Genomic DNA, 26,556 nt, shown 5'->3' on the forward strand with positions numbered 1-26,556 from the left:
CTATAGATAAGCCCTACAGCTGTACGTGGTGTATCAGGCTGTCAAGACTGCTGGCTCTGTCTACCCCGCAAGGGATATAGATATGATTATAAGAAAGAAGAGAAAGAAAGAGTGCCGTGTGGTTCCCGGCACCATTACAAAAAAGAATAGGACCACTCCATCTCTTTCCCATGGATGTCGTAAAAGGCGACTAGCGGCGTCTTTTAGGCGATGGGCTAGCAACCTGTCACTATTTGAATCTCAATTCTATCACTTAGCCAAACAGCTGAGCGTGGCCTATTAGTCTTTTCAAGACTGGTGGCTCTGTCTACCCCACTAGGGATATAGACGTGATCACATGTATGTATGTATAAGAAAGAATGAATTAACGGCGCAGCGGCTCCTTTTTATTTAATTTATATATATAATTTCATTTAAAGAATATTTTTTTATGTTTGTACAAAGTAGGTAAACTGAAAAACGGATGAAGGACGGATATTTAATGTATAATAAATAATTAAACGTCGATAAACCGTAAATATAATCTGTGGCGCAGATTTAAAGCTAGAAGTAAGTGCGTACTTCCTTCTGACTTTCTAAGTCCCAGGCTGCTAAACTCCGATCGGATCATGATCAATTTAATAATAATATCTATTAGGTAAATACATCATATAGATCTAAAGTCTTCCTTTGGAAAAGTGACAGAGTATATGTGTGATGTAAGTATATAAATAATATATACTGTAACAAATACCTTAGCTATTTGTCACAGGCTTCAGACGCGTGAGAATTTAGACTAAGCCTTTTATGATATATACATATATAAAAATCTTAAGTTTAAAGAACTTTATTATTTATGCTAACTTATTAAGAAGTCTCAAAAACAAAAATTAAATGCTTTCAAAAATTATTAACTCCGTCTGCTAGCCTCAACCCAACCCGTCGTTAAATGTCTTGTTAATAAAAAGCCCCACGACCCTCGAGTTACCCTTTCAGTCCGTTCACATAACATAACAAACACAAGCGCAGAACTCAGACAAACAAAATTTCGATCTTCATGTTCTTTTTTATGTATACTATGAGGGCAAGGAAAGCAAAGTCGCGTGGGGTGATAGGCGGGGCGTACAGCTGCACCCGTAGGGCTCCGACGGCGACCCCGTCAGTCGTAGCGCGTCTTTCAAACACGTCACGGCCACAGAAACATTTTACGATAAGCCCGCGAAATTTTTTTTTTAAATACATCGCGCGCGAGGCAAATACATTAAAACCATAGACTATAATATTTATTATTTATTTTTTTGAAGTGTATTTTCAGCCAGTATGTTTAGATAGACTTTTGGTAATTTTGTGAAGTTTTTGAATTGGCGGGTGCCGGGTTGATGTGTGCGAGCGAGAGGGGTGATATGGAGAGTCCGGGAGAGGAGACGGGACGGAGCGCACCCCCCGCGCACCCACCCGTCCCCCCGCAGAACAACGGCTCCAATAAGATTATAGGACGCAATGTGAATGGAACCAGTAAGTCACCACACTACTGTTTCTTTGCTTTCTTATAAAAACACTTATAATATAGGTAATCAAAGAAAATCATTTAGAAAAATTAAAAATAAATTAAATTGTCCGCATATTTATTTAAGAATAGGGTAATTCAGTTTACACTAAAAAATAACAAGCAAAACAACAAAATAATAATATCAACAAAATGTCATTAAATTAATTAATATACTTACCTATATTTAATTGAGTTCTAAGAAAAGACATCAACGAGTTTTTTAAACATATATTTGTGAAGTGTACTCTTAATCTAACCTTATTTTTAAAAAATAACTTATTAATAAATACATTTCAATCATAATTAAACAAAGTAAATACACAAAATAGCTAGTCCCAAAGTTAGTTCGAGACTTAATAACACAATGAGTTACAAAACTAAACGATATATATATATATTTTTGTTACATGATATAGGTAAATTACAAAAAAATAATATATTATTATATATAATATATACAAGAAAAAGTATAGTCAAATAAAAATACATACATATAGTTACGTCTTTATCCCTCGCGGGGTAGGCAGAGCCAACAATCTTGAGAAGACCGATAGGCCACGTTCGGCTGTTTGGCTTAATGATAGAATTGAGATTCAAATAGTGACAGGTTGTAAGCCGATGGGCTTAAGAAGAATCCCAAGATTAAAAGACTCCAAAAATAAACGTTTAATTTTTAAAGAAGTAAAAAGTAGGCATCACGGCAAGTGGAACGATGTAGTCCTCTGTCTACCCCTCAGGGAATGAGGCGTGTTTTTATGTTTATTCATTTAAGTACACTGTAACAACTTGAACATACATAATTTCCTACAATCTACTTTTTCGCGCCAACACAGCAAAAACGAATGGATTCAAAGAAAATGGCGCTGGTGGGAATCGAAGTGGGTACTGTAATTTGCTTTTTTGCAACCACTGCGCCGTTGGGGCTTTTTGTGTGACCATCTCTTACGCGGGGCATTCTTGATCCGTGCCAAGCAATCTACTTTTATATACATAGGTTTAAACACGTCTTTTTCCCCTAACAAGGTAGACAGAGCCAGCAGTCTTGGAAACCACACGGTGCCGGGAACCACACGGCACAATTAAATTAAATTAGCATAGTACAACTAACTAACTACTAACCATTGGTTGAGGAAAATGTGAAACATAAATACACGAACTGATATCCACATTTTTTAACTATATTATGTATATCTTCCTGGCTTTAGTGTTATATCCATGGTTACACATCCAGTTGCCTGAATGTGCAGATTTTCTCACGATGTTTGCCCTAACCTTAATAGCATCGATTAGTGTTCTAACTAATGATATAACTTTGAAAATAGTCATTGGTACATGGCCGAAGTGGGATTCGAACCTGTAACTTTCTGCGCATCACGCAATATACCGGTCACCTTACTTATTCGAACATTGGCGCTCTTTATTATGTACTAGCTGTGCCCGCGACATCGTCCGCGTGGAATAGTTATTTTGGGCATCATTGAAGCCCTCAAGGATGAATAATTTTCCCCGTTTTATCTTCACATTTTCCATTATTTCTTCGCTCCTAATAGTTGCAGCGTGATGTTATATAGCCTGAAGCCTTCCTTGATAAATGGTCTATGCAACACAAAATTATTTTTTGAATCCGAACCGGTAGTTCCTGAGATTAGTGCGTCCAAACAAACAAACTCTTCAGCTTTATAAAATTAGTATAGATATATGTATACATATAAAGGAGTAAGTAATTAGGATATTAGCAAATGTTTTAATTTGTAATTAATACATTTTAACTCTCATCTTTTACGTGTTTCAAGTTGCAAACTCCGTCATTATGATTTATTATTATATGTATGTATATACAGTATGACATGATGATATACAGATGTCATGATAGATATAAAACAGGAATGAATGCAAGTATCGAGAAATTGCGTGCCAGACATACTTACACAAAAAGAAGCGGCGGTTGGAAAAACCGTGGAAAACGTAAAAACTGAGCGCTCACAGACAGACAGGGAAAAACTAGCTCCATAGCTGTTTTCTCAAGCTACTATCTTATTCTACATATATAATCACGTCTTGCGGGATAGACAGAGTCTCGGTCTACCCCTTCGGGAAAGAGGCGTGATTTTATGTATGTATCTATCAAGGATTATAAATTTTAGATTCTTCTTTTAGGCGATAGGATAGCAGCCTGTCACTATTTGATTCTCAATTCCATCATTATGTCATCTGGCATCACAGAAGTCTTAGTCTATTTATACTGTCTCCGTCTACACCGTAAGGGACTAGGATGTGACATGTGTGGCGCAGTACCTAATGTGCTACATTTTCCTTAAAATCTTTTTATAACATCCACGAAATGTATAAATATTTTAAGTCTTTACACAGAAATTTGAAATTGATATGAAGAAGTACAAAAAATTTTTATGCAAATAGTTGCATAAAAATGCAGCGCTGCGGTATAAATCTTGCTTTATGTTGTAATAACTGCATGTGGGACAGGAAACGGACATGATGGTGCTTTTTATTATTTTAGACTAAGAGTATCTACATACAGTCTAACACTTTAAAAGTATTAAAGAACTTTGGACGCTTCTTTTAGGTGATGGGCTAGCAACCTCCTGAACTCCTGTACCTGACTTGGAAAATAGAATATATGATATGGGATGATTTCTAAGAAAAATTATACCTCTTTTCTTAAGGTGTTTAGTTTTTCAAATGAAATATTAGTATTTACCTATTTTGATATACACAGATTATTTAGCTATTCCATGGTTTGGAGTTGAAAATAGGTGTTCTGTTAACTATTAATTTTTCTTAAATGTAACTCTGCATTCTTATTAAAATATGTAACTATTCTTTAATAGACTATCTTATAAACAATCTGTTAATACTGGCTGGTTTCCGTTATTTAAACTTTTTTCCATTCTACACCCTCACAATTTTACAAACAATTCCATCATGCATTCTATTCAAATAAAGAACACGTTACGCAAAGATGCGTTCAAAACAGCATTACTTGTTAAGCGCCTTTTTTATTAACTTTTTTAAGTCTCTTTCATTCCTCATATCTTGACTTAGTCTATTTAACAATGCCGCTGTGTGAATATGCAAATCTCTTTTAATTGTCCCGCCATACAGTTTTTTAGTTCTATTTGTTGTCCAAACAGAGCGTAGTCTAAAGAGAAGTGATGCATCTGTCATTCGTGATATTAAACGCAATGTTTGCCACATTCAGAACGCACTTTAATAATGACGAGTTTTTGCCGCCAACCAACTGGCGATGTTTTTTTTAAATAATGAAATATCTCGTAAGGAATGAAGCCGGAGTTTTTCAGGGTTACCTCGGGCTCGATAATGCCTCTGAATTTTCATGAGTGCAATATTTATCGTGTTGACGCCATTATGTTCCACGGCGCAGACGTGTTACCATATACCCTTTATTTATATGACAAAAAGTGTCGCGCGGAATATACCTTTATCGAATCGGTATTTTTTTACCGTTGTTAATTCCTCAGATAATGGCCGGAGTCAAATGACCGGGCGGCAATAAGAAACCAGGGAATTTCAGCAATGCAGCGCAGTCTTTTAAGCGGATTTTTTTGCTGAGTCGGACTCGGCCGCGGCTTGGGGGTTTTTTAGAGTCCCGATGAAAACCGTAATGGCATTTTATCGTGCATAAGAGCGGACGGAATCATTAATTATTTATAATAAGCGGCTAGCACTGAAAGCTGAATCCGCCATGTTTATTTTCGGATGCGTTTTTCGGCGACGCGATTTTCTTATGCTGTTGTTTGACGATATCTTCGTCCTTGATTTTAATTTTTAATTAAAATTACTGCATAACGAATTTAGCATTAAAAAGCAGGTTTCAAGACAAAAAAGCCGTTTCAAAGTCTAGATGCAGAATTCTTACGTCAAATTAATCACGCAGCATTTTTTTTTATTTTCTCTTTATATAGAGCAAAGAATATAGAAAGACGCCAAATCCATGGAGATAAGGGATTTCTATTAGGAGCATGAAAGTCGTTAAAAAAAACATTTGCTCACGAAAATCCTTACAGTAACAAACACACATTCTTACAATCAAGTATCTACACTAATTAAAACATACCTATAATTGTTAATAAACTAATTGTAACAATACTCCTTGTCAAGTCCACCTGTTGTACTTAGGTACATTTTGTGTGCATAAAGTTAAAATAAATAAAATATGTAAAGGTTAATACACTGTTCAAACTGTTTCCCAAAATATATAAGCAGATCATTTGGCTTATGAAATAAGACTTACTAAAAAACTTATGTTTTGTGTGTGTGTGTGTGTATGTATGGTCACGACGTGAATGCATTCCGCAACAGTGTAATTACTGATGTTTTTGCTGTGCACTGTCAATTGTGCTTTTTGTATTGCATCGGACTAATGGTAAGCCAGGTTGGCTCACTAGTAGGGCTATCGGGCATATTTTTTTAAGTACATACATAGGTACATATATAACAAACATACACCCTTGCGGGGTAGACAGAGCCAACAGTCTTGAAAAGATTAAATGGCCACGTTGAGCTATTTGGCTTAATGATAGAATTGAGATTCAGTACATATATAATCACGTCTATATTCCTTGCGGGGTAGACAGAGTCAATAGTCTTGTCAGTTTGTTATGTGGGAGCATTCATATAATTATAGCGTTTAATACTTGTTGTCATAACGGCAACTGAGATAGGTACATCATCTGTGAAAATTCCAACTGTGCCTAGCTTTTACGGTTTATGAGATACAGCGTGGTGACAGACTGACGGACAGCGAAGTCTCAATAATACATACATACAATCACGTCTATATCCTATTCCATTTTTCTATTAGTCTCAATAATATCGTCCCGTTTTTAATCTTTGGTTACGGATTTCTAAATTTGATGGTGAATATTTCCGGTACCCATTTTGAGATAGGTAACTATTTATTTATTTATTTATATATTTGTGTATACATCGAGGAAAAACTTAAAATAAAGAAAAATTCAGTACAATGGTACTATGCTTACCTATTTGTAGAGAATTTTTTTCCAGCAGGCTCACAAAAGGAAAGTGCAATGAAAGGCATAAGTAGGACTGTGTACATAATAATTAAGATATAAACTTACATTTGTGAGAGACCGTGTGTAACTAATGAGATATCATCTCTTAGTCCTCCCTTCTTAACCCTTCTTCTTCCACCTGGAGTTAGTCCCGGTAACACCCTCACCACTCCGGGGAGGAGCCTAGGGTACGCTTATGACCATGGATCCTGGATTGGGTGTGTCCGCTTTTTACACGAAGCGACTCCTATCTGACTTTGAAGGGGAAACTAACGCGTAATAGATCATGGTTAATCATCCAGTTGCCTGAATGTGCAGGTTACCCCACGATGATTTCTCTTACTCTACTCCTTATTAAATCTCTTATGATAAAAAGAATATAATAATAGAGATAGTAAGGTAGCCCTATGAGTGGAAGTACTAGTTAGTACTTATACGTCGTTGAAACTTTTTCATTAGCGTCTAATCAATGTAATTGAGTCCAAGTTAAGATAATTAGGTTGTAAGCATTTGTGATATTCTTATTACTAATCTATGTTACGTTGAAGTATTTATTAATCTTGTTACTTCATGTTTTGCTTTGTTTTTTTACTAGCTTTTGCTCGCGGTTGTACTCCAGTGGGAATTTCCTAAAAGAAACAGCTTAATCATGATAATTTTGTCTGTCTTTGTAAACAATATCAACAAATTCGGTTCAGTAGGAGTACTTACCTACCAGGAAATATTTTATCTTCCTTCACTATGTCTGACGGCGCAGCATGCTATGTACCTACCAAATTTAATATACAAACATACATGTTATCACGTCTTTATATCCCTTGCGGGGAAGACAGAGCCAATAGTCTTGAAAAAGACCGAAAGGCTACGTTCAGCTGTATTGTGATTTTTCAGATTCAAATTGTGAGGTTGCTAACTCATCGCCTACAAGAAGAATCCCAAATTTATGAGCCTATACCTTAGTCGCTTTTAACGACATCCAATCCATGGGGTGAAATGGAGTAGTCCTATTCTTCAATGCCGGGAACCATAGTACATGAATTATTAAAAAAGTATGTCATGGGTACATTCGGCACAAACAAAAAAAGTTAAATGTTTTTTTCTTTATAAGTATTACTATGTATTTTTTTCTAAGAAGTGTATGTAAGTTAAACAAGATATCATATTAATTCTTATAAGTCCTAACTATTAAGAGTAGAGTTACATTCTACTGCACCATTGTGATATTTTATCAACATCCGCCTTAAAAAAAAATGGCTGAATTAAATCGTAACTTGACACGATAAAGAACAGTCTTAAATAATGGGGCAATCATAAACATCAATAATATAGGTATGACTTAAGATTTTTTCAATGTTAAAAAAATTTGTATATAGTTGTTTTTTTAAGCGATGGGCTAGCAACCTGTCAGTGTTTGAATGAACAGCTAAATGTGGCCGGTCTTTTTTTTAACTTGGCTCTGTCCACCTCGCAAGGGATAAAGACGTGACTATATGTATGCATGCACGTATGTATGTTAATAAAACCTTTTTTTTGTGAATAAATTAAGTTTGTTACCTCTTCACGGGTTATTTACTGAATTCTTTCTGAATTTCTTGAAATCCAGAAATATATAATAAAGAGTCTGGAGAAGTACTTAGGGTACCTTTCAACACTATAGTTCCCGAGGGATTTACGAAATCCCTGTATTATTTTACTAGAGGCCGCCCGCGACTTCGTCCGCATGGAAACCCTATCAATCCCGCGGGAACTCTGGGATAAAAAGTAGCCTATGTGTTATTCTGGGTCTTCAGCTACCTACATACCAAATTTCATGGTAATCGGTTCAGTAGTTTTTGCGTGAAAGAGTAACAAACATCCATACAAACTTTCGCCTTTATAATAGTAGTAAGATAGAAGCTGCGGATAAAAGTTAGTTCTAAATAAATGACCATAGACAATCAAATCAGTGTTCTAGTGGCCGACTGACATTTTTTACGAGACATTTTGAGGTCAGAAACAAAATCTTAACCCTTCTAAACCACAAAACACCCTGGACAGGTCTCGATCTAATCTCAATACAGCTGCTTGGCAGATGTTCACGCGTTTTGACGGACAGACAAACGCATACATTACAATACACCACACAAATTTCAACCTTAAATCACTCATGTAAGACACAAAATGGCGTATTAATTTTCGAAAAAAATGATACAGGTAAGATCGAAAAAGAGGAAACAATTGTTCAAATCCTATTTCCGTAGTCATAAGGTTCAATTTTGATTTGTTTACGTTTTTGTTATTAAGGTCATCGACCTTGTTTTTTTTAAAATATTTTTGATACTTTTTATTGTTTACTCAACAAAAGGCAAGTGTCGAAAGTGTTTAAAATGCATTGAAATGTTTAACAGATTTTGATTAACCGTCAAAATTTAGGAGCACCTGTAGGAGGTTATTTTGAATTGGAAAATAGGCACAGATTAATGTTTCGTTGCTCTAATGAACGAACTGTATACACGTGTTAAAAAAATCTTGTTAAAGTTACTGTACTTAATAGTTTAATAAAAAATAAATGTAGGAAGTATAGTTATTAAAGTAATTTATTCCTACAGAAGATAGAAGGAGAAAAGAGGAGAAAATAATTAGTTTAAAATGTCTATATTATTCAACGTAAAAATTAAGAATCTTTGACAATTAAAATTATTTTTGGCATATGTATCTCTAACAAAACAAAATCATGGCTACCGTTACTATGGTGTTTACCAAGAAATATACCTACAATAAATTACAAAAGTTTAGTCTTTTCAATTATAAAGAAGGCATTTGTCAGTAATTAATGAATAAATTAAGGACCACGTACTCTAGAAAATATACCGTAAAAAATGACAACAACTTGTGTACAAACGTAGAAGGATACATGTTATTATGTAAAAATTAACAAATAATTATTATTATTTACAAGGGCCTCCACAGAAAAGAGGTAAATTTGGAATGTAACAATTCGAGTACCTTTACATACTTACATACACATGTCGCACGTCTATAAATATAAGTCTATAACAGTCATGAAAAGACTGAAAGGCTACGTTCAGCTGTATGGCTTAATGATAAAATTGAGATACAATTAGAGATAAATAAAGATCTCTATATAATGAGATGGAGATGAGATATGATTGAGTGACAGGTTGCTAACCAAGTAAGCCTAACCCTTTGTCGCCTTTTACGACATCCATGGGAAAGATATGGAGCGGTTCTATTCTTAAGTGCCGGCAACCACACGGCACTTTACGTAGATAAAAAGCCAATTTGATTGACAAAACTCTGATTAATTTACTTCCCACTTTTAACATGGCGTTCGGCACAATATGATAGTTTCATATCAATTTAAATTTGTGAAGTATCTTGACTGTGTTAATCAAAAAAATATACATTTTACTGCACAAATCGCATTGAATAATGCAGTATACCACACCAAAGATCAACTATAGTCCCACAAAAAAACAAAATCAAAGGCAACTGTCGAATGACCCCAATGATACGCACATAACCAACTTTATAATAAAGTCGGTTAATCATATTTCACGCGATTATAACCTTTATTCACTTAAAGTTAAGGAGAACCCATATTTCTAACGTTACAAAAAATTTGGTAAGATCTTAATGACAGGATACTAAATGCGGTTATTGTTTATTTGCTTGTAATAAAATTGTGTTTTTATGTTCGTAAAAAATTGTAATATTGTTTTTGTGAGGTCTCATAATAATACTCTTTCTTTATAAATTTTATGTTACTTAATGGTAGTACTAAGCTCTTGAATAAAGTAATTTTTAAAGTAAATAGTGTGCTTACTTTTGGAGTATGAGGGTATTCAAAGAGAATGCAAACTCCTGCCTTACCTACTTCAAATTTCTTCATATTTATATACACATAGTCAAGTCTATATCCCTTGCGGGGTAGGCAGAGCCAACAGTCAATCCAAAAGACGGATAGGCCACGTTCGGCTATTTGCTAGCTCATCGCCTACAAGAGGCATTTCAAGTTAGTAGGAATTTCTTAATTATTTTAAATTTATTGATAGTCCACAGTTTGAGCTATTTTATTAACCCACTTAATATGAGAGGAGGGTTTCAATTCTCAATTTTTGATACAACATAAATATACCTACTAAATTTTACGAGAAATGTTTTAGAAATTAGAATGAAAGGCACTTAATTCGATTAGTCCCTGGGGCCCATTAAAAAAATTCAATTTAAATCGATCGATTTCTTAACACCTTTTGATAGATTATTTCCAATAAACGTGTTAGGAACCCCCAGGCGAAAGGGTTGACTTTCAATTTCTTCACTAATTAATTAACGTTCCTAACATATGTTTAGACATGTCGGTGTCACGCTTTCTCCAGGAATAAGCATTAAAATATATTAGCCTACATCTTACCCTTTGCCACCTGTTGGTTAAAAAAAAATAACGTCAGTTGTTCATTTTCCCGCCCTTTTTGTGGCACCCGCAGCTTCGAAGATTTGTTTTATTTCTTTTTAATTGTCAATTCGGATCAATGATGGCAGGCATCCGTGCTTTTTTAAAGGGTTAACTGATTTCTGACCAGCGAGACGGAAGTAACATGTGTCTTCCCGAATCGTCATTATATTTAATTTTGTGGCCCATCGACACTTAAAAATCTGATGGTTATTTTATTCCTATACTTTATTATAAGTAAAAAATCTTTTGTCGTAAATTCGAGAGACAGGTACCGTATTATAACAAATTTCCGGATTTTTCGCTTCAAATGTTTTATTCACAATTTAAATAGCGCGATATGTTATTTTATTTTGTAAAGACTTAAAAAAAATGTAGTTTTTTTAGTGCTTACTCGTACATGAAATTTTCTTATGACACAACAGGGTAGACATCGATTTAATCGTTTTCTCACCAAATTCAACAAAGAGCATAAAATGTAAACAGAAAAACGTGTAAAAACAAAACCCCTATCTAAACCTACATTGACTGAACAAAGATACAGACAAAAAAACGCGGGAACGCCATCATAGTCTATGCTTCATAACTTTTTTATCCACGGCACCTGTAGCAAGGGAGGTATGGAAGAGGGCTAGAGGATAATGCTGAAAAAACGATAGAAAAACCTTACTAATGATTCAAACGTGAGAATCAGTTTGATGAGTGGTTTTTGTGAGTTTATTTTCTTTTGATTGTATCTACGTTGTAAGTACAGACCAGATAACTAGATTATACGAGACATACACAAATTAATGTTTCAAATTCAAATTCAAATTCAAATTCAAACTTTTATTTGCATAATATGAGTACAACAAGGTCTTAAATATAATGTATAACAGATCTTCATATTTACCCTTTCGGGTGTTGCAAACATTTTTATGTATTAGTAGACATACAAACTTATACATAAAGGTACCTACTTAGTATCACATTATAATTTTAAATCTAATTAGAATTGTTTAAACCTAGTATTGCACAATTTATATTTATCTGTTAATAGGTGCTTATTTATTATTGTGTGTTTAATGTTATCTTTAACTTGTAGTTTTCTTTCCTAATAAAGGCCTGGTTTTACTTGTCTTGGTTAGATTTTTTGTTTTTAAATATCGCACATACAAAACCATGAATGTACTCGTGGTATAATGAATTTCCTTCAAATGGAATTCAAAACATTCACCACCTTTACCAAATTAATCAGATCGTAACAACACTCTTAGATCGATGTTTAAACCCATATATTATTCACTCTTCAGTAATAACTCTTTTTTGGACCGACATCTGACTGTCCACTCGCGCCCCATTTTAGTTTTTTATCAAATCTAAAAGCACTCTTCATTTTTTCTCTATGGTTTGTTTGGCGTTCTCACGGAAAAGGATGAATGGACTGGTATCCTCGCTTGTACTCGTTTTAAGAAAAAAAACACGGAAGGGTTGCCAGTACTAAAATTAATAGTTTGTTTTAACTGTAAGGTGCTGTGGGAATAAGTGACCCCTATGAATTTATTTTTTGAGTTCCGGTAAGATGTTTTGATGAGAGGATGTGGACACAAAAAGTATTTAATATTCATACAACTGGACCGAGAGGGTCATGTTTCTCAGATCTATCTTGCTTTATTTGAAGTCGTGGGGGACTTTTTGTGGCATGAGAAAGGTGCGTCCATTTCAATGGTTAGATGCAAATGTTATTAAAATGTTTATTATTGCTATTCAATGTTGTAACGGTTATATTTTGGCCATTTTGTTTCACAGCTTGATTTTATATCAGCATTTACCTATTTCATTTAACAGATAAGAAAAGCAAGCTGAGCTAAAGTGGCTGCTGACTCTACCTTTTGCAATGCGCAAAAATCTTTCTCCTAAATTCCTCTATATAATGGAATAGAATAAGCAGTCACGTTTATCTTTATAATAGAGCTTCGTTTATATATGTGATCTCAATTTAAGATTTAGTAAAATAAATTATGAACGATTTAGAATTGTGCCATATAAAGCCAAAGCCTACTCTAGGTTAACGAGGTTATAGGTTTAATCAGATTCACTGTTATTAGGTAACCGCGATTTTGATATTTTGTATAATTTTAAATTTGTTTACATAGTTTTTAAGAAAGGCAAGTTATAATGAAAATTAAAATCAATAAATAAATAAATATATGTATATATTTAGCAGCTGACATATTTTATGACTGTTCTTTGCTCCAAGAAGAAAACCGAGTAACAATTTACCAAAATTACAATTACTACAATTTGTGCCAATAAAGGATTGCTTGTGTGACAGATGGCCGTCGGGATGATTAGGGTTGTGCAAAAATAATATACAAGTTATTTTAACGAGCGACATTTGTACCTACATAAGTTTATAATAAATTATATCAATAGAATTCCCAAAATTACCTTAATTCATCCATGATTAATTTAATTAACATAAATGTTGCCGATACGGGCATAGCCTACTCAGGCTATTATATTTATCTTATTTTTATCTAAGTACCAATAGACGGAAACTGACTGGCTAGACAAATCATCAGAAAGCAAACCCTGGGCCATAAAGAACCGAACAGTGCAATTTAGAACAAACTAAATATGAGAGGTTTGGTTGGTTAAAAATAGATGAATATTGATATAATATGATTACAGATAAAAACGTCTTCATAGTGTTAGAACGTGGGTCTGTTTTAAACTAAGGCATTTTCATGGTATTTTTTCTTCAAAAATTCAATTGACTTTGATTTACTTAAATTTACTATTTTTGTTTTGAGTTGTGAGGTTTTCTTTCAACAAGTCTTCAGTATTTTGAGTAATATGACCAAACAGAAAATTTCATTCTTATATCTTCAAAAAAAAAATTACTCTGCCAATGCCGGGGGTGGTCGAAACGACCCACATTAAAAAAAAATCTTTAAAAAATGGTTTAAAAACGTGTTGCGTAGGCGAGGTGCTAACGAGTTGCCCTCTAGCGGCATCAAGGTATCAATTAGACATACAACTTATAATGGGAACATGTGTAAATGTTCTAAGTGGCGCTTCGGGCTAAAGGGTCCCTGTGGCTTTTCAGTTTATTGCTTTTTATGCGGCAAATTTCAATTTACATTTTTAATTTTACTGTCTTCATGCAAATGCGATATAAACCGGTTTGGTTGAAGTTTTTTCTGATATTATTCTGCTTAGAGAGAAAAAGTAATTAACAAAAATAATAAAAATTTGGTTATATATAAAAATAGATTTAATTTTTGAAATATATTACCAGGTTTTAAATTCATGTAATTTTTTTAATTAGGTATATCATTGCGTTGGTAAATTACCGATTGTTAAGAAAAGTATGTAAATACTTAAACTTAAACTGGAGCAACTTGTGTCGGGTCGCGGGTCGCGGGGTCGCGCCGACCGAACAAAAGGTTTTTTGCGTCCCGGCAGCCGAAGGGTTGTGGGGATCCTGTTTGAAAATTAGGGCTGTCGATGGATTCGGTGATTGATTTTGACTGATCAGTTTTATATTTAGACACATGCATGCTAATTACTTGACTACGTTATTTCTATTAATCTTACTAAATACAAAGATAAATAAAAAAAAGAGTAAAAATTGAATAGAATTCTATTTAAATTATGAACCTACACTTGAATTTTCTTAATTAATATGGCTGTCATTACAATGGAATATTGTAAAGCCCGAGATTTGTGTTTGATTACTAACGTGAACAAACATTTTGTACACGAAACTTTCCCAAGTTGGCGACTTAAGCAGTTCATCCAATATCCCACTTCTGAACAATAGCCTTCTCCCTTTTTCCAGTCCTCCCTTACCATTGGGATCTATCCATATCTCACCGATAGCTCTCAGATCAAAATTAAAAACATTTATACTTAGTAAATTTTTAAAAAAAGGTGCAGCCCTACGACCCAAATAAAGACTGGATCCAGCTATAACCGGGATGGGTAGAGTATCTCGTGGTAGCTCGCAAAAAACCGTGAAGGTCGCCGATTCTGGGCCTGATCGGTCAATTTATCCAATAAATAATGCTTTCGTTTCTCAAAATTTCCTTATCAAACGTCAGAAAATAAACTACAAAAAAATTATTGATGACAAACTAGTTACTTACAACTTCTTAGTTTGTAATTTGATAATCATACTTGTAATGTTTAGATATTCTTGAATATTGTTAACAGAAGTATATTACATATTAAGACATACTATAATACTTCTTATTTTTAAGACTGTTGACTCTGTCTACCCCACAAGAGATATAGAAGTGATTACATGTACGTATGTATGTAGAAGTATATTAAGTGCCTGTATAAACCGTTAGGTACTACAGAATTATTTTGGTTTACGCTTCGCTCATGGTTTATGTCTCTACTTTTACTTAATTTAATTTTTTTTTACAATTTTGAAATTTATGGTAGAACGAAATTTATAAACAAAACCAACATTATTAATTTATTTTATACCATGCAGCAATCTTAAAACATGCATATAATAAACATTAAACGCGTAATTACAAGGGACCAAAAGCTGAACAAAAACCCCGAAATGCACATGTCCGTCTGACGATCTAATTTCTTTATTATATTTGATTAACCCTTCAAATGCGGTGTTGTAATTATAAAACAGATGCAGCTCTGATTAATTATAATAAAAAGCGTCCGGTCAACGCCACCTGCCCCAAATCTCACTTTCGATCGAGAAAAAAGAAAAAATAACTCACCGATAGTTTTTTTCGGACAAATCTCGTATGTAAATCGCCGAGTCATTGTCTTTTGTCGGTTTTTTCGAGGACGGAAGTCATATGGGGCTTTGATTTGAGTTATCCAAGTTTTTTGGTCGTCATCAAAGATTTTGGTAAGACAAAAAGATACTTTAGAAGTTTCTGGGTCAAGTTATAAAAGTAATAAGTAGAAGTTTAAATTTTCTAGAAGTAAACCTAAGAATTTTCTTCAAATCAACGTTATTCCCACTCCCTTAGTCTCTTGGTAAAAATTTATTACAAAGTCAATTAATTCTTCTAATTCTCAACAGATTAAAGAAACTAAGACATTCAGTTGAAAATTTCGCACGGAACTAACGCCTAAAAAAAATAAAAAGTTCTTTCCTCGAGCCGTTAGCGCGTAACCTGCACAATAAACTTATTAATATTCATAAACTAAGACACTATTACGCATATCAATCACACGGTGCAAGTGCTAAAAAATACCTAATAGAATGCACGAACACATCCCGCCATCTTTGTCTTCTATCATTAGCGCCTTTTTATTCCGTGAATCTTTTTATCATTCGAACTTTTTAAATTTCGAACGCGACAATGGCATGTTTTTGTTTATCCGCTAAAGGAATTATTGAGATTAGCTTTTATTCAAATTATGCGCGGGCATAGACAACCAGGTAGGGAGCAGGTTTTTTTTATGGCGTGAGTGTTCGGTTTCTTGGGACTAATTACTATCGTATTTTTCGATTTGAATTATTTGACATTTTCGCACGGTGGTTTATGCACGTGTTGGGTGTAACTGAGGAGGTAATTAATGTTGATCTCATTGAAAATAACAGGATGTTAAACTGACTGGTTTAGATGATGGGATGGATTAGGTCTAATATTATTAGTAATACTTACCCATTTACAAATAAAGATTATTACAAATAAGATTATCTAGATGATATAAGAAAAGTGAACATTTAGTTAGTAAGTAATTAGTTTAAATTATGCTATTTTTGATGTCTTATATCAAAAAAAGCTTGCTAAAAACGTAGGTATACATAAGTATATCTAATAAATTTAACATCTTATAAAAACTACAGCAGCAGATGTATGTTAATACCTACTTATTAACATTCATCTGCTATTGTAATGTCCTGTGAAAAAAGAAGTGAAAAAATGTATGCTCTTCAAAAATATTATCTGTCTTTTACAATTATTACGGCTGTTTCACGAGGGGATGTTCAGAAAACGTACATCTTCACTCGCTAACATAACCATGATTTTATCCACGCTTGTTAGTTTCCTTCGCTTTCATTTTATAATTATATCAAAAAAGGTTACATAAAGTACAGTTTTATAGACACATCTATGTCGAAAGCGGATTTAAACAAGAGATATTTATCACTGCAAAAAATGTGCTCGACATATGAGTGATTTCCCAAGAACCTTCAGCATACATGGCAGGAACTACTCACTGTAGTAAGTACCATAGACAACGTGTGAAGAAACCGCTTTAATCGCACCTTTATTGGTATAAATTACAAAGTTAACGAGAAACAGCGTTAAAAACCAATCGATTAAAATTTCTATTTTACAAGTCGCATAGCAGACAATTAAAAGGTTTAATTACTTATGCTTTCCATAGAAAATTGCTTATTATTTGTCCTTATGTTCTGAAATGTGCGTTTTTATGACACCTAATTAGTTAATAAGTAGGTATTTTTACGTAGAAGGCAATAATATTGCGTCAATTAGTCTTTGCCTACATAGCGGTAAAATTTAAACTTTTTGCCTAACTATTAGCCTAGATTCTGACCCAAATACTTGATACGTACCTACTTACTTATTACGAATTAACAACAAAAAATGAAGTAAAATAAATAATGAACATAATACTTACAGCTTGGATAATTTATTTCTTTTATTTTATTACTTGTAGATAATTCTATAAATAATTAAATATTTATAATATCTACACTACATACTAAGAACAATATTTCTTAAAAAAAATACATATTTACCAAAAAACGTTTATTAAAACCAAATATGAACAAATAATTGTCTTTTGGTATCTAAGTCATACGGAAGAAATATTACTTGTACGAGTAATATACCTTGTCGATAAAAAATATTAATCAGAAAGGGATTTCAAACATAATTGTACTTATAACTACCATTACGTTAAAAAAATTAAAAAAGACGTTTTTTTAGTCAACAAAAACTAGACTGTCTCAAGATACCGTGAGACACGCATAAAATTAAAACACCTCACTTATGCAATATGCAAAATGATACGTGACCACTTTTTAATGCAGAAAAAGTAAAAAAAAACAATAGGCTATGGTCGCTACCCCTTCTGCGTATGATCGAAAATCTAATTTGCATTCGGCTGTGGCGATTTTTTTCTTTTTTTTAACACTGTTATAGATTATGTAAATATTTTTTTTGGACACAAATGTCCCGGGAAAGTGTTTTTTTAGCTTTTGAAAAAAAAGACAGGTAGCAATAAGAAGTTGCGAACTTTTTTTATTAGAAGTGCTTAGATCATGAGAATTTATTTCAGACAATGGGGCTTTTAATGAATACAACAATTTTATTTAACCTATGTATTATTATTCAGACATTATGTTTGTTCGTATTAAACATTTGAAGGTTATTTTTTACCAAATTAAATAAAGTTAGAAAAACTAATGGGCTATTTTCATGAAAGTTGAATTCATTAATTAACAAATAGGTTGTAAAACTAAAAATTACTAGTGTTCATGAGTAGCATAAATGATATAGTACCTACTTAGGCAAAATGATCTTCTTTTTTCAGTTAGTGTTATTTTACATATAATAAGTTTAGGTATTTCAATCTTCAAATCTCTTCACTTCGATATACGAATACCAAAATAAACTTTACTAACTACATTTCAGTAGAACCATTTGAAATAACAGGCTTTGTTATGTTCTGAGTTCTTTGTTAACTCAATATTTTGACGTCACCATTCACCGATTATATGCCAAACTATTATAATAAATAACAGCTATAGTAAGTACCTGAGTATACATAACCCAAACATTTGTCAAATCCAACCTCGTAAGTTTTTATGACAGTTTTTTCTATTATGTAACTTTTTTTTACCTGTTCTAGGGGTGTGGTTTGAGCACCCCATTTTTTTTTTCACTACAAAAACGACTAGGGTGGCAACATTTTTTTTTCACGATCAATATTTTTCCTTCCACGCATTGGCGGGTTGGTATCTGAACAATGGCCCCCTACCCCTTTATATAAAACGTACAGCTGTTATTCATCTATTTTTTAACCCTATAACGGTCGATTCTTTTCGGTAATAGCTAGGGTTGAAAAGTGGGGTTGTTTTTTTGTGACTATTCATCACGCGAAGCGAAATCGTTGCTGGCACGCAAATAAACTTTCGAATAAATTAATATAATTTCGGGTATTTGGGACTCTTAATGGCAAAGGCACCTCGCACACACGATGGCTACTTATTTATAGAAGATACATAAAATAAACTTCTAAGTTGATCTTGTAAGTAGCGAAGAAAATGAGGCAGTGTGTGCTCTTGGGACAATTGAAAAAAAATCCGTTTTACCGTGCCGTGGGCGAATACAAGATGATTGATTTTTTTTACAAGTTACACAGATTGAGTTAGCCTCGAAGTAAGTTCGAAACTTGTGTTACGATTTACTAACCCAATAATAACTATATTTAATAATAAGTAGGTACTTATATAGATAAACATCCAAGATCCAGGCCAATCGGAGAAATTTCGTTTCTCATCATACCCTGGCCGGTATACAAACCCGGGACCTCCGGTGTCACGGATAAGCGCACTACCGCTGCGCCACAGAGGCATATAATCAAATACTAATAATAAGAGTTTGAATGATTGACCGTTTGTTTCAGTGGTGGTGACGTCAGCGCCTGCCAATGAGGCCGAGTTGCAACTATACAGGGTGATGCAGCGAGCTAGCTTGCTGGCCTACTACGACACGCTACTGGAAATGGGTAAGTCATCATCATCACCATCATCAGTAGAAGTGATATTCCGTTACCGGGAACGTTATCCCAAATTAAAATTAAAAAAAAAAAAAAATTTCAAAATTTGCTTTCGAATCTTATTCATCTGACTGAGTCAGACAAAAACTATTATGTAAGTATAATAGTTTAAGTAACATTGATGCATTAGGTATGTTATTTCTTAGGAATTAGTTTTACCACTTTTTCTACATTTGATTGATTTAACTCAGACAGTCAAAAACAGCTCTATTTTATGCATAAAGTTTTATCTAAGAACTGTTATATTAAGTTGACTAGCAACCTGATGTGAATCTCAATTCTATCATCAAGCCAAACAGCTGAACGTGGCCAATCAGTATTTTTAATTCTGTTGGCCCTGTTTACCCCGCAAGGGATATAGACGTGACTATGTATGGATGTATATTGTACAAAAGTAAAAGTTTTATCTAAACAGCAATAAAAAATATATTGCATCATGCTAATTCTATAACCATCTTAGACATAAAAAAAAATCACATTCGAAAGGTATCTTAATTCAAAACACTCATCATAGGAACACAAGAAAAAACACTTTCTCATCGCTCACGAGACGTCCAAAAAATACATTTCCATAATACAAAAAAAAAAGTTAACAGAACAACGCCATGCAAATTTCTTTTTTTTTTCTTTAAATCTGCCAATTACGCGCCCCAAGGAAGGGTTTGGCCGGCACCGTTCACTTTTGTTTTTTTTTTCTTTTCGAAAAATGGTCACGTAGCCATTTGCATATTCGACTAAATTAAAAGTTGAACGCGAGTTTTTTTCTCAAATCACACGTTTTTGTTGGCAACAATGATAACTTGCCCTACTAGAAAAGAAAGATGCATATTAATGAGATAAATGGGATTGGAATTCATTAGTTTTTTAGGCTTGAGAATGTCAGAGGTTGCAATGTGAAACAATGTTTGTATGGGATGGTAAAAAATGTCTCTGCATACTTCGTTTATCGTACCTATTTGAAGTGATTTACACCTTTTTAGGAAAGGAGTGAATAAACCACGAGTTAAGACATTTCATTGAACAGTCGATTGGTACATCCCTATTAAAAAAAAAGATTTTAAAAATAGGTAATTTATGATATAACGTAAGATTCGTATTGGATAAAAATTTGCTATAATAAATGACATTAATTAGGGATGCAATTTTTTTTCAATACCTATATACTTACGGAAAATAAATAGCGCCTTAGACAATAAACAATTTGTGTCTTTATCGTTTTCATCATAAACTTATATCACTATTTCAGGTGGAGACGATGTTCAGCAGTTGTGCGATGCCGGCGAGGAAGAATTCCTTGAAATCATGGCCCTGGTCGGCATGGCGTCCAAACCCCTCCACGTCAGACGACTCCAGAAAGCCCTCCAAGAGTGGGTCACCAACCCAGCTCTGTTCCAAATCCCCATAGTCCCAAACCTCTGTCCCACAGAAAACCCATTCATTCAATGCAACCAAAGATTACTAAATATGCCATCGAACATCCCATCCATTCTTCCCCGAAGCGTCGCGTCACCAGAAAACAACCGTCCCATGTACAGTCCGTCCCCCGGCGCACCAGACAACAGCTGTGGCTCTACCACTTCAGCTCCCAACGCGAGTCCAGTTCACCAAACTAACACATTTACCAAAATAGTCTTACCGTCCTCCCCCGCTCCTGCCACTCCAGTGACGTCATCAGCCTCCAGATCCTTCTCACCTCAAAGTGCCTGTCCTCCTGCATCAGCCGGGTCAAGTCCATCATCAGTCACGTCACCAGTTCAATTGACGCCAGTTCTTTTAGACGTGCACGTACAGAAATTGGCTTCGGCGGCGGAGAAGTTGAGCAAACATTTGTCGCCGTTGGAACCAAAGCCGCAGAACACGAAGAAGAAGATGTGCAAGGAGTTGGAACTGGTGATGATGATGTCGGAGTCGGATCCGCGGCGGATGGAGGAGATCAGGAAGTACGCGGCGATATACGGCCGGTTTGACTGTAAGAGGAAACCGGAGAAGCCGTTAACGCTGCATGAAGTAAGTTTTCTATAATAATAAATCATTTATCTATAATATTATCAATTTTGCAGCTAACAAGTCTATGGACCTGTAGAATTTCTACATTTATTTATTTGGTTAAAATTTCATTTATTAGATGTAGTTTTAGTTTTTGCTTATCGGCGCAGAGTATATAAGTAGGTATAATTATTTTATTGTGATGATGTTGTTATAGTACTATTTATATTATAGTTATATTATTTATATAGTACTATTTATGTTATAGTTATATGTTTATGTTATAGTACTTATTTGAGTTGATCCAACTTACGTTAGATATATAATTCTCGCAAGGCTTTATTTTCTTCAAATTAAATCCACATCTGATATTTTCTCATCTGTATTCATTCGTTCGAGTTATGTTATGTTCGAGTGTTATCCACATATTCTTCATCTTCCTACCCTTGCCTTAAAATTACTCTTCTCTTTTCTTCCTTTCTGTCCGTTTATCATTGCTTCACCCCATGATTTGTCTGCTCATTATTATCATTCAATCTCTCATCATTTCATCCACATTCACAGGTGATGGTGAACGAAGCAGCGGCCCAAATGTGTAGATGTGTGCCAGCGTTGCTGACGAGACGAGATGAACTGTTTCCGTTAGCTCGACAGCTGGTCAGGAGAGCCGGATTACATTACTCTAAACATGGGTAAAGATGCAATTGATTTCCTTATAGCTTCTGATCAGGGCAATTTGCAAAATTTTCTGCAAAATTTCTTGTCCAAACTTTTTGCTAGACTGTTATTCCCATTTCATCAAACTTATATTTGTATTACCTTTCTCATTAAAATGATTTCATTTAAAAATCTGAAATATTGAATTGTTCTGTAGAATTTGAGTTATTGTCAGATATCTTTGAACCAATACTAAAAAATAGAAAACGAACACGAATTTAGGTACCTATAAAGGATTCTTATAAGAAATAGTAATATTTTAGGATGAACTTCCTATAACGTATGACTTAAAACTATTATACGTGTTATTTTTGATATTGTTTTAATTACTTATAATATGTGCCGTGTGGTTCTCGGCACCTATAGAAAAAAAAAATAGTCTTTCCCATGGATGTCGTAAAAGGCGACTATTCTTTTAGGCGACGGGCTAACAACAACCAGTCACTATATGAATCGCAATTCTATCCTTAAGCCAAACTGCTAAACGTGGCCTATTAGTCTTTTTAAGACTTTGCAAGGGATATAGACGTGATTATACGTATGTATTTATAATATTTATTAAATCATTAAGCCATTCAGCTGAAAGAGGTCTGTCAATATGTTCGATACTGTTTGCTCTTTCTTCCCTATATTTGTATATGTATGTCTTTATTAACTTCAGGCTCCCCCCGACGGCTTCGCTGGAGGAGCGCGAGCGGGCGGAGGAGGAGACTCCGAGCAAGCGGCCGCGGCAGGTCGTTGACCTCACCGTGTAGACCTAGCTTACCTGGCTGTTGGCACTAACATATCCTACCTTAATGATAATAGGCAGGCACTAAACGCTGACAGTAGTATAGCCAAACGTATTGGCAATCTAGACCTTACCTGGCTGTTGGCACTAACATATCCCACCTTAATGATAATAAGAAGGCACTAAAAGCTATCAATAGTTTAGCTTATCTTAGTGACAATCTAGTTAACCTGGCTGTTGGCACTAACATTACTTCTTTTTTACATTCTACCTTCATGATAAAACTATGCAACTTGCCTACACTAATTGGAAGGCACTTAAGCCATCATTAGTAAATTCAAGTCACATACATACATTACATGTTGTCGGCACTAACATATCCTGTCTTCATGATAACACAATGGAACTTAAAGCTATCAATAGTATAGCCAAACCTAGTAAAAGACAGGTTTACCTGGTTTTAATTCTGATAAACTCGACCGAATACATAATATCAAACTGACCATGAGCCTGCTTTCATAGCCAAAACAAAATGCTACCATTGTTATCTCGTTATAATAATATATCACTAAGTTACCATTCTTATACGATTCTATTAAAAATAAAAGCATTTTCCAATTGGACCTAACAAGAAACCCTGTGGTGCTCCAAACTTACCTTATAATACCTAGGGATTAATTATGAAGGATGAGAGATATTTAGAGCTCATAATCTTTTATAGGCCATTTTAAATTACTTATTAGTATATTCAATTGTAAATAATTTATTGCACAGTAAATGTAACAAGTTAACTGCATGATTAATATTATTCAAGGCCTTCGTTAATTATAATTTGCTAATCTTCACGTAGTTTTGGTCCGTTATAGTAAGTATTGCAGCTAATCTGGTAAGTAAAAAGCTTTTTGATCTTTATTTTGCTTTTAGTACCTAATTTGCATCTTGGGTTATGGATTTTCTTCTAGTTTCAAGCGAAATTATATTCATTGTACAATGTTCTTCAGGACAAACCTATATTTATGCCGCTGTAAATAATTTTACTCAAATCATCTCACTTCCATTTATGTTTGACAGCGAATCCTGGTGTTTCTTCTACATAATCTAAATTTAATACTTATGATCACAAAATACATCTTCTAATAGACAAGGGATACATTTTTTGACCATGAGTGTTAACTTTTTGAAAATAAAACCGTTTCCACTTGATTTTATTTTCGAAAACGCCCGTAAATTGTGCTTGACAAGATGATTTAAATAAGGTTCTTTTTATCCTTAGACCTGGCAAACATAAATGGGACATATTATTTGTATAAATGTAAATAAAAAGAGCACCTATACAATACAAATTAGAACTTAACCAACCATACAATTCAAATAAAAGTTTAAATTCTTTTGCACCTGCTCAGTACAAAGTTAAAACTTAATCTTACAATTCTAACGAGTCTTACAATTAATACTATTCATAACTGGTGTTAAATTAACCTCAATTAATATGTATAGGAAGGCGATGAAGGCAATGGAGTAAGAGCCAGCCCTGACACAGCAAGGAGCAACTCCAATCATAGGTATAACAGCTTGTAGTATCCATAATACTAATACAATTAAAGGTGACGTCCTTAGTTTAAATTGTTAAATAGAATAGCATAGATTTATTTTTAAACTTGGATACAAGGTAACACTTATTGACGTCACATCACTTAAATCTAATTTTAACTACTACCGCTTCCAAAGCGCATGTGCAGAAGAAGCGGCGGAACAAACAACACTGCAGCATTTTCATCGGACGTCAATTTACAAATATAAAAACTCTTAAATCTAAATCGTGGACGAATGCACAGTGTCTACATTAAAAAAACATGACTGAACGTAATACTAATCAATTTAAATTATATTTTTACTGAATTACATTAAATTTTAAGGGAATTTAAAATACTGAAACAAAAAAAAATTATATTATGTACAAAAAACAATGGTAAAAAATAAAGTGATGCAATAAAAGAAAATGAAAATCGTAAGCTTACAGAGAAACCTGAGACACTAGATTAATTTAAACAATATCTTTCCTCGCTTCCAGCTGGTGGGGGGTGAAGGCGGAGAGTGATGACGCCGATTCCAGATGTTCATACTCCAGCACCAGCACGCCACCGCCTGTAAGTTATACATACATATAATCACGTCTACATCCCTTGCGGGGTAGACAGAGCCAACAGTCTTGAAAAAACTGATAGACCACGCTCAGCTACTTGGTTTTAAGATAGAATTATTAAATAGTGACAGGTTGCTAGCCCATCGCCTAAATGAAGAATCCCAAGTTTTATAAGCCTATACCTTAGTCGCCTTTTACGATATTCATGGGAGAGAGATGCACTCCATCTCTCTCCCATGAATATCGTTAAAGTCCTATTCTTTTTCTATTGGTGCCGGGAACCACACGGCACTAAGTTTTACATCATCAGGTTCATCACCATACCGACAAGCACGGCTTTGGGTTACTCGCTCATGTCCATTAATCTTATGGAGTTTAATATAGACGCTGCAAGCCCGCCAACCGGTCTCTTATTTTAGACAGGCCTGTTAAGCTGATCACATACATACATATGGTCATGTCTATATCCCTTGCGAGGTAGACAGAGCCAATAATCTTGAAAAGACTGAATGGCCACGTTCAGCTTTTTGGCCTAATGTTAGAATTGAGATTCAAATAGTGACAGGTTGCTAGCCCATCGCCTAAAATAAGAATCCCAAGTTTACAAGCCTATCCCTTAGTCGCCTTTTACGACATCCATGGGAAAGAGATGGAGTGGTCCTATTCTTTTTTCTATTGGTGCCGGGAACCACACAGCATAATATGTTCAATGGTACTTCACTCTTTTTTCATCAGGATGCCGAGGAGTCCCGTCCACAGGTGGTCGCGGCGCGGGGAGACAGCATCATAGCCGTCGCCAACCCCGCGTTACAACCACCACACCCAGCCAGGAACCACTCCAACTGATATACGATAGTTGTATAATATTAAACGTTTATTACATATCTCATACATACATACATACCTACATATAGTCACGTCTATATATTACGGGGTAGACAGAGCAAACAGTCCCGAAAAGACTGAATGGCCACATTCAGCTGCTCGGCTTAATGATGGAATTGAGATCCAAATAGTGACAGGTTGCTAGCCCATCGCCTAAAAAAAGGATCGCAATTTTATAAGCCTATCCCTTAGTCGCCTTGTACGACATCCATGGGAAAGAGATGGAGTGGTCCTATTCTTTTTTGTATTGGTGCCGGGAACCACACGGCA

At 34.5% G+C, this 26,556-nt stretch overlaps 1 protein-coding gene across 1 annotated transcript; it reads left to right on the plus strand.

Annotated features, from left to right (window-relative positions):
• The first annotated feature begins 1,358 nt into the window (after positions 1-1,358).
• LOC106135316 (NGFI-A-binding protein homolog) lies at positions 1,359-26,247 on the plus strand. Its single transcript, XM_013335577.2, has 8 exons — positions 1,359-1,494; positions 19,673-19,774; positions 21,072-21,832; positions 22,376-22,503; positions 23,190-23,262; positions 24,756-24,820; positions 25,330-25,405; positions 26,137-26,247. Exons 1-8 carry the CDS (start codon positions 1,359-1,361, stop codon positions 26,245-26,247), a joined length of 1,452 nt encoding a protein of 483 aa, XP_013191031.1.
• Positions 26,248-26,556: the final 309 nt, after the last annotated feature.

This window comes from Amyelois transitella, chromosome 20 (assembly GCF_032362555.1).
Source record: "Amyelois transitella isolate CPQ chromosome 20, ilAmyTran1.1, whole genome shotgun sequence".
In the NCBI taxonomy this organism is placed as follows: domain Eukaryota; kingdom Metazoa; phylum Arthropoda; class Insecta; order Lepidoptera; family Pyralidae; genus Amyelois; species Amyelois transitella.